The sequence below is a fragment of the Telmatherina bonti genome (genome assembly GCF_933228915.1).
Source record: "Telmatherina bonti genome assembly, chromosome: 5".
Taxonomy (NCBI): Eukaryota; Metazoa; Chordata; class Actinopteri; order Atheriniformes; family Telmatherinidae; genus Telmatherina; species Telmatherina bonti.
Genome location: NC_136623.1, coordinates 26,617,180 through 26,627,541, shown reverse-complemented (window position 1 = coordinate 26,627,541; position 10,362 = coordinate 26,617,180). Strand labels below are relative to the sequence as shown.

General features: G+C 37.2%; 1 protein-coding gene across 1 annotated transcript in view; it reads left to right on the top strand.

Annotated features, from left to right (window-relative positions):
• Positions 1–6,211: 6,211 nt before the first annotated feature.
• The window catches only part of LOC306756543 (lysophosphatidylcholine acyltransferase 1), a gene marked incomplete at its 5' end in the record, with an annotated part of 19,702 nt that continues 15,551 nt past the window's right edge, over positions 6,212–10,362 (top strand). The window contains one exon of the mRNA XM_079241313.1: positions 6,212–6,334. Within this exon, the coding sequence (XP_079097439.1) occupies positions 6,212–6,334 (123 nt within the window). The remainder of the gene's footprint in view (positions 6,335–10,362) is intronic.

The window sequence follows — 10,362 nt, the reverse complement described above, 5'->3', positions numbered from 1 at the left end:
ACATTTTCAGTATGAGTGTTGCACTTCAGAGGAACAGAAATGATCCCAGCCTGAGGAAAGTATTTGGATTCCACCAGCATCTCTAACTTATACACAAATACACCCACGCCCCATTGTCTTATCATGGTTTTAGCACTGAGAGTCAGTCAGTGGTTTCTGTCAACTAACACTCCACCCTTGATGATAGCAAAACAAGGTATGTGAATTTCAAGTGTGTGTGTGTCTGTGTGTCCAAAGTCATTTATCTGTTTTCTCTTCCTGCTTTCCATCATCAAGTTGCATTCCAAAGCTATGACCTCCATCTTCATGTCCAGACTCTTGCCCTGATTTATTGTCCATCTCATCACCTTCTGTGGCTCCCTTTCAAGCGGATAAAATGACATGTTGACAAAATATCTTGGCAACCTTTCCGTGTTTATGAGTTTTACAGTTACAGCAGAATCATCCCCCCTTTAGAGATAAAAGAGGACTATTTCCTTAAAGGACACAACCCGTCCAGGAGCAGGCACTCAGCACCACTTACCACTTCTTTAGAAAGAAAACATATGCGTGTATAATCTGTCTCTATACTCCTCTTTTGTCTTCGCCTGTGTAAAATTACAGTTGTACAGGTGTCCAGCCTGCGAAACAACGCTGACAGACAGGCATGCAAGAGGACAGCCAAGCACTTGTGTTCACCACAAAGATCTTGCTTGTCTTACAACTGGCTGTCCTGCCCAACATGTGGCTTTGGTTACAAAAGCTGCTCTTCTAGCAGAAGCCCCCCCCCTTCATCTCTGTGAGGAACACAGAGGACGATGGAAGGTGCTTTCTAAGATGAGCAGCGAAGTGGCTTCATTTTTCAAAGGGCTGTGGATGTACAAGGCTCACGGATTCCTGTGTTAGCTATGAGATAGCGCGGCACCTGGAGAGGCCAGACAGGAAGAAAGGACAAAAGACGAGAGGGGGGAAGAGATGAGAAAGAAAACAGAGAGAAGCCGCTTAGATGCCATGCCAGAGAGGGGACCAGCAGCTCTCTCAGATTTCAAACATTCGTTCTCTGAAATTGTGGTTTCAAACGTTTCCAATCTCTGCCTTCCCACCCTTACCCCCTTCATCCTGCACCCATCGTCAGCACATCATGAAATGTGTAGATTAGCACTTTCACAGAAACCTGCAACACTGAGACACGTTACGAATTCCTCTTTTACCTGTTTCTGAAAAACAGTTTTTGTACTTTTTAGGGCTTTTTCCCACATTTTTCCCTGAGAGCCAAATGTAAAAAAAAAAAAAAGAGAGAGAGAGAGAACAAAATGTGTTTATATTGCATAAAGACAAATGTTCTTGAAGCTTGAGATACAGGGGTAAAAAACAGAGGGCCTTTTGGTGATTGACACCTCCAGAGAGTCCCCTGCCAATCTCAGGTACAATCCATTTCCTCAAGCCAAAGTGTTCTCTTTGTGTGTTGAATATGTTTTGGAACATGCCGGCCATTGATTGACACGGGCGCAAGGTCTGGTAAAACATTTCTGTGGTGTGAAGCAAACAACAGAGCGTCTGTCACTCTGCCTCAGATGTTTGGCCTGGAGGGGGGGATACTGATTCAATAGTGGTACAAAAATCTGGACATTGCCTCTCATGTCATCCCCCCCACCACACCACCCTTTCCTTTCACTTTTACCCATTTTATCCACTTTGAAACTATAATTTGTATTGATGTCCTTGGATTTTATTTCAACTTGCAACCTGGCAAAAAACTGTGATTTGTCTTCTCATGCTTTCTTTTGTCCCAGAGTTCTCCAGTTATCATGGCCAATATCCATGAGCTTATTCTGCTAAATGCTTCAGGCAAAGCATTTTTATTCGTATAGCACATTTCATGTACAAGACAAATTAAAGTGCTTTGCATCAAACATTGAAAGCATTACAAATGGTATAAATACACAAAAAATAGCAAAAATAACAATAAAATCATGAAATAATTAGGAGCAAGATCAGTTTCAAGTTGATGTAGAGAATTCATGTATGGCACATGAGAAAAGAAAAGTTTTCAACCTTGATTTTAAAGTGTTGACATTTGGTGAAAGCTTAGTCTCCACTGGCAGTTTGTTTGCAGCATAACAGCTAAATGCTGCTTCTCAGTGTTTAGTCTGGACTCTGGTCTAGACTAGTTGACCAGAGTGTTTGGATCTGAGAGCTCTGCTTGGTTTATATTCTCTGAACACATCCCAGATGTATTCTGGGCTTAAACCATTCTGGGATTTGTAAACAATCAGGCTGCTTCATACCAACACTGAAAAGTAGCTACAATCAAATCACATAGTTGATATCTTTTTTTTTTGTTGTTTTTTTTTGTTTTTGGGAGTTGAAACACTAAAATGTTCATGATGTTAAAATAACTTCTCAAATTTACTGATAACTGTTTGATTTTCTAAGCACACCTCATATGCTGACTTTCAGTAAATCCAGTGTCAAATAACTGACATATTTCTGCTTGTATGCTGAAGTTTCCCTTCATCCTTGCAAACAGTTGGAAGGCATACTACTGGCACCCAGTGCAAGTCACAACCTTGCACCTTTCTATTTCCAAATAAAAACAGGTAAAAAAAAAAAAGTGCTGTGTATCTAAAATGTCCTGATAGTTGTGTATTTCCAAAATGTCATATGGATTGATTCAACACCAGCATTACAATTTTAATCAGTGGTGTAGAACCAGGTGTTAAAACGTATGCGGCAGCCCTCCAGGCCATAAGAAATTGGACAAGGCACCAGGAAATTGTCTCTCCTCTAGAAACAAGTGTTTTGTGATTGTTTACCCCATGTCTTTAAATTGCATTTCTTCCTTTTTAATTTAAGCACCACAGCTATGGGATTGAAGGAGGGGGGGAAGGAGAGGGAAGGGGTTGTAAGAGAGAAATGGGGGAAACCTTTTCCACATGTTTTGTTCTCTTTGCTACCTCTCCATCCTCTCCAGCATTAACCCTGTCTGATGTGATTCCTGTCAAATGCAAATGTCACGACCTGATATGGTCAGCCCAGGGGGCACAAGACTACATGCTAGTCCACACCCAAATTAAAACATGAAGTTGAATAGGTGCACATTTGTGTGCCTGCCTGCAAAATGTGCATGCTGCATGCTTGTGCATGTCAGTATATTTGGCTGATTATTGTTCTTGACATTCCTGCAACTGTAAAGTGTGTGAGCAAAAACATGATTTTTAGAAGAGTGAGATATTTGGCATGGTAAATAAAACCTCCAACACAGAGTCTCATTTACCCAACTATGCTCGAGCACTTGCGGTTACATGCAGTCCAATAAATAGGCTTGCAAAAGAAGTGCTGTGTACGCAGAGTCTGGGTTATGAGGAAACGAGATCGGTATGACAGGAATGGTAAATGCTGCTTTTAGATGTTGCTAAATCACAACTCAATTTGTATAAACTGTTTTTCAAATATTGTTATTCTTAAAATTTAACAGTTGAGAATTAAAGTTGTCTCATTAACATACACCACTTCAGCACGATCCATGTTACATTTGATTAGAAATATAAAAATAATAAAATCACAGAAAACACTTTTCTGAACGACAACTGGGGAATTATGTTCTGTTCCAGATCATCATATGAAAGTTTTGCTTTAAAAGCAACTGATTTTTCCTATTTTTTCTTGATTAACTTCATTAAAGTCTGATTACTGGAGTGACTGCCATCAGTACAAAATTTACTTTTTATAATATTTACCATGTTGTGACAGAAAAACTGTTTTATAAGTGAACACAAGGATTGCTTTGGATGTTTCTTCAACACACAGCTATAGTTAACATAGAATAATAAAAAGTTGTGAAGGAATTACTTTTCTGTTGTCGCTGTTGTGTAACCCATGTCTTCACAATGTGTTTCCATTGCAAAACAAATGAACACAAGAAATATTTTTTAACATTTAGCTTTGTTGTAAATGAGCGAAAATGTGCTAACAAATGTATAAATCACAAAGGTTGTCTTGATTTGTATGAATGCGATCAGACAAGTAAGTGCAAACACTTATGACTGAGAGGGTTCAATGTTCTAGTGTTTGCCATGAACAACCCTGACAGCATTGTGAGGCTTTGACCACTAGAGGTCAGCATATTCCCAGTTATGCAGAACCATCAGTCACCTGTTCTAGACCAGTGATCCCCAACACAGATTCTCAAAGCCCACTTTTCTGCAGGCATTAATTGTTTGCCCGCTGCAACCCACCTAATTTAAATTAAATCGATGTCTGATAAGCTTTACACAAATCTGCTACTGAGCCATTAATTAAAGTCAGGTGTGTTGAAACAGGAAAACAACAAACAGTGGGCCTTGGGGACTGGGTTTGGGGATCCCTGGTGTAGACTGAGAACTGGATACACTTCTAAAACTCTCAAATGATGCTTTATGGTTTAATTGTCAATAGGGCCAGATTTAGCGTGAAAAACCTTTTTTCAAATCTCGCTCATATTTCGATATCATCATAATAATAATAATAATAATAATAATAATAATAATAATAATAATAATAATAATAATAATAATAATTTAAATCATTATTTTTTATTAATTTCATGCGGCAATATATGTTGTTATGGAAGTGATATTGAGATAGAATGTTTTTGGAAAGACACACATTCAGAAGATATGTATTCAAGTACTGCATGTATTCGCATGTAATGGATGGTAATGTCAGTGATTTTGGACACATGTGATGCATTTACAACACTTACATTATCATTTTCACCTCAAACAGTCTATTCCATTAAAATTAACAAAAAAAAAATAAAAATAAGAAGGCTTAATCACAGTCCCACAAAGGTACTATGGACAATGGAACTTTTGAGGGAATTTTGAGGGACACAATGTACAAACTGTGGCTTAGAGGCAAAGGGAATATATCAAACATAGTTTCTTTAAACATTCCTTTAGGTGATGTGTTGCTGTAGGCAATCTTAACAGACCATCTTAACAAACAACAGTGTCTTTTTCTTCTGCTTTTATCATCTATTATCAAAGTGAATTTATGGTTATAATGTTTGGATACTAACTTGTTTTAAATTTTGCACAGGGACAATATGAATCACTTCAATATTTTCAGCTTCAAAAAAAGGTAATTCATGTTACATCTGGAAACTTCATTACTTATCAATCTCACAACCTTCTTTTGTTACAAATGCAATTATTAGTTGCATTACCCCTTGCATTGTTCCACACCTCAATACATTATGGAAAACAAGGAACAAAAATCAAGAATATTGAAATTTTATTAAGAACATATTTAACTTTATGCAGAATCCTAATTCAATTGCGATCATTAAGTTAAACATATTGTTGTCATTATTTAAGTAGTTTTGTAGACCTTTAGATATATGGCCTAATATACCATAGCTTTGTACAATTAACAGCAAAAGTTCATGGTTCACAGTATTAAACACTTACTGTAAGACTTTGATAAATTATTCCCGTAAATCCAGAAAAACACTCACCATGTAAAATGTGTGTGGAAAAAAAATATATATATACACACACACACACACATATATATATATATATATATATATATATATATATATATATATATATATATATATATATATATATATATAATATATATATATATATATATATATATACAAAATCACTCAAAATCTTAACAATAACATGAAGCAAATATTGTTTTCTTTTATTTTCTTTTATTTTTCTCGTAAATATTTATGTAATTGTGCACATACTGTTGGCTTGTCTGGTCGTTATATATATCATAATACTGCAAAACAGAGCAGAAGGTCTGAAATTACGATATTTATGATAATTGTGAAGGCAGCATTGCTCGGGACAGCATGAGCAGGAAAGATGGTCGTGCGCGTGCGTACTGCTGGAGGAGAGAGGACTCATAGTTCCGTTAGCTTTCTGGGCTAGTGTACCGGTCTGGTTGGGGAAGAGTGTGGAGGAAGACGTCCACCGCACTAAAGGCAGACATTTATCGGCGACTTCGGATATCCCCAGCTAATCCTTGAGCTAACCCATTATCCCTCCATGCTTTCCAAGAAAGGAAGATAACGTTAATAGCCCAGCACTGCCACCTCAATTAGCCATCGCACAGGGCAGATAGGGGAGACAGCGTTTCGTTCTGGGAGGCTTTCTTTTGGGCAGAATAAAATTTCTTTATAAAATATCAACATTATAACTGCAGCTTTAAAGCAACGTTAGTTGAAAGAATGAGGTTGCCGAGTAGTAGACATTGTGCTACTGAAGGAGATGGAAAGAAGATGGACCAGGCTCCCCCGGTCAGAAACCCCTTTGTGCACGTCTTGAAATTCACCCCAATGGAAAAAGCAAAGGTATGTTTTCAGGGAAATGATTTTTAACTTCTTCCACCTATAGGTTGGCACTGTGCTTTAGTTGCTTGGAAGACATCAGCAGTAAAGTGCGACGCAGTGGTTGGGTGTCATCATATTGTAACCAGGCAGTTTTTCCTGATTGCATGTTGTCAACTGTGCCTGGATGTAGCTAGCAAGCTAGCATTAGCTACATACATGTTGCTTTTCCCCTGATATCATTCTGCTTTTACTACTGCTTCACTTTAATTCCCACGGAGATGTCTATTAATTTTATAGTAATAACACATTGGATAACAATATTTTTTTACACACACATGTGCGTAGGACAAAATCTGTTTCTCTCACTCAGCGAACCCTTTAATATCAAATCCAGTTGATGGAGCATGGCCGCCTCAGCCTGTCCAAGATGGGCCTAGCTTGTTGCTCTTGTACTGGATTTGTTTTATGGGTTAGTTGGAGGCTTTTACTGTGTTCAGTTGAGACAGAGTGAAAGTAAAACACACTGTTAATAATTTAAAAAATAATACAAATCAATAGGTTTTCTAGCATGTGTTGATCGCCCCCCCCCCCTGCTTTGTTTATAATGGTGCGCACCTCTAGGAGCCAGCACGTGTGAATGGGGGTGGGAATGAGATGGGAAACTCAGTTATGTTAATTTTCCTTATCAATTTATCTTCTACATATACTTTTCCTTGCTATTGTCTGTCCCCCTCTCATTGTTGTGTGAGGTAGTCCAATCAACAGATGGAAATTTTACAGTTTTGCAGCACCAGGGTAAATATGCATCTAGTTATTCATCATTGCTCATGGTAATCAGATTTGAAGCTTTCTGACCCCCTTCCAGAATATCTTAATTGCACACCACTACAAACTTCCAACTCAGTACTTATTGTTCAAGATGAAAATGTCCATGTAGACATTCACATGGGTCCTTTGTGATTCAGGTCACAAACTAACAGACAGGTCACTAAACTCAAATGTTTATGAAATAGATGAGTGTGCCATAATGAGAATGAGTGTAGAATTTTAACTATTCAGCATAGGCTACTCAGTTAAAATGCCAATCCCTATGTTTGAGAGTCATAACTGAAAACCCTGAGAACCGTTCAATAGGAATAGTGATACATCGTTATGGCTTAACTATAATAAACAAAGTTTTTTGGCATATTATTATCCTGGCATTTTTGTGTTACAATGGTTCCTTATAGTTGTGGTAGTATAGGATGTACTGTGCCATAAGCAGTGTGAAATGGGACACAACTATGAGAATTCAGCCTAATGGGAAAGCCACTGTTTTTATGAATGGCACTGCTCTTTGATAGCAGGTATGAGTAAGTATCTTATTACAGATTGAAATGGTGACCTAGAGAGGTTCACACACAGATCTTTTTTCTTGTATTTTCAGAAACTGAAAAAAAAGAGTTTGAGCTTCAAGTGGCTCAAAAATATTGAAATGTTTTTGTTTTTTTTTCTGCTTAATCAAAGTTAATCAAAATTAAAACAAGAAAGGTAAAGATGTTGTATTAAAGTAAATATGCATGTTTAATGTTTTTATTTTTAGCAAATGTGCCATAAAATGTGCACCATGTTAGATTTTTACCGCTTCCCTGCAGTAAATGTTCAGTTGTTACACACATTACCGCTTTATTTCCCTTTACACTTAATGGCTATCAGGCTCTTGGCAACAGATTGCATTGTAAATATGTTTAAACTTCAGGCTTGTATAATTGCTGCTGGAATCCATGATTTCTTACTTTAGGATAAAACAACATATCCATCTAGGCAGAAAAATAAGAGAGGTTAGGGACTTTCAATGCGGCGTTTTTGTGCACAGAGTCAAATGTGAGTAATGCAATGCATTTCCTAGTTTTGGCTGAGGATTGTCATACTTTTCCATACACATGTGAGGAAGACTTTGTCACCAAACACTGAAGACTAAACCAAATAGTGATATTTCTTTCAATCAGCTGAGTTACCAGCAAACTGAAGAACCTTTTAGATTCTGTTTTGGGCTCACAGAAATAATTCATTTTGTTCAAAGAGACTGTCAAAAAGGGCATTGTATGCACAGCATTGCAAGCTGTTTACACACTGCCTGTTCAAGGACAGACTGTTGCTGCCTTTGGTTGCACCGCTCTCATGTGTTGAGGTGCAGGACAGAATACAGCAGGGGGGAAAGTTTATGCTCCTGTGAGCTGGTTTCGGAGGTGGTTACAGAGCTGAAGTGACGTGTATTTAAAGGAAGAGCTGGCACAGCAGAACACTCCACTTTAGACACAGACATGTGTTATTCTACAACACTGACATGATATTTGAAATTGTGCTTTGAAATGGCAAAATGCAGCTTCTGTTTGGTCTAGTGTTGACCTGAAATGTCAAGCATTAGTTCAAAGAATCTGTTGTGCACTGTTGTTGCAGAATTAAATGAAAAGGGTTGCAGTTCTGTTCTGTGAAATCCATCAAATAAAGTTTTCTTTTCAGTTTTCTTCAGTTTGCCCAAATATGAAAAGCTAATTTTTAGTAAATAAATGAATTATGTCTACAAGTTATTTTTGAAGCACCATTTTCACTTCCTACTCACACAGGTAATGGATTATAACAGGCACATGTTCGATTCTTTTAATCCCCCCTTGCTTGATGCTTGCTCATAAAGCTTTTGCTCAGACTGTAGCTAAATTAAGCTGTCCTCATTGTAATAAGAATTGTAAGAAAATTATGCCATGAAGAATAACTAGTCTACATGTCTTTAATAACCTTTTAATTGTTTTGTAACAAGACCATCTGCTCAGAAAAGGGGTTGGCCTAAATATAAATTTGGATATTTGTCACTAATAGCCATATTAATCGGTGCCCTGAATCTTAGATAAACTTATTCTCATTAGGAGTCTGTACTTCCATTGAGTTGCCTGACTCTTCCATCCACGTGATGCTATTCATGCTTTTTTTGTCTTTTTTATTTTGATAAGCCAGTTATTTGATCTCCAGAGTTGATTGACAAAACCATACAAATGTAACACCATCTTGCAGTGGTTTTTGTTACAGATTTGGGTATTTTAGACATATTTACCTCTTAATAGCTTTAAACTGTCAAAATTGGTTAAATACCATAAGACAAGCTACTAGTAATATTAGGCTGCTCTGTTTTACCAAGACTAATTTACATTCATGTGTGATTTGTTTGATAAATCCATCAAAGAGCTAAATCTGTTAATGTTGGCAAAGCTACTGGTAATCAATACCTTATTCTCACGCAATATAGATGAGGATTTCTGTACATTGGCCTCTGACATTTGTCATATAGAGAAGGCATAAATCTGTGGGAAAAGAAGACTGAAGGGTGCAATCAAAGATCTAGTTTAGATTTTCTTCAAGCAAATACTGGAGGGATAAGAATAATTATAAAGAACACTTGTACAACAAAATCTGCAGTACATCTTTGTTAGCATGTCTGCATTCATAAAACTCATGGTTACATTGTTTATTAAATAGTGTATATCCTTTTCACCCAAGTTTTTGAGTAGTCGTGAACACATCATAACTGTAGTTTGTCTTTTGTTATTAAAATATTCGGGAGCCGGGTGGTACATCTGCAGTTAGTAAACAGCAAACATGGAGGGAGGTGATACAACCAGTAAAGAGGGGGCATTCAGCGACTGTAAGTTTTGTAAGCCTTTTGTGAAACCCTACAAATTACTGATTCCTTTTCCTGTAGAACAGGTTGATACTGTTTTTTTTTCTTATTAAAACTAAACAGAAACTAAACATGTGGAAACAGACATGCTGTGACATGTCATATCTGCTTTCTGTGTCCACAGCATAGTTTTGTCCTTATGCTACGTGCATAGTGTGTTTGAACAGAGTGTGTACACAAACTGTGTACTGGGTTTTTGTAGGGTGTGTACACAGTTTTTCTCACGTAAAATTGCAGGAAACACTGTATTGTTATTAGTATTTCAGAAATGCGTGTAGATGTGTCATTTCAGATGTCACATATGAAAATGATATGTAAATGGGCTCAGTGATATATA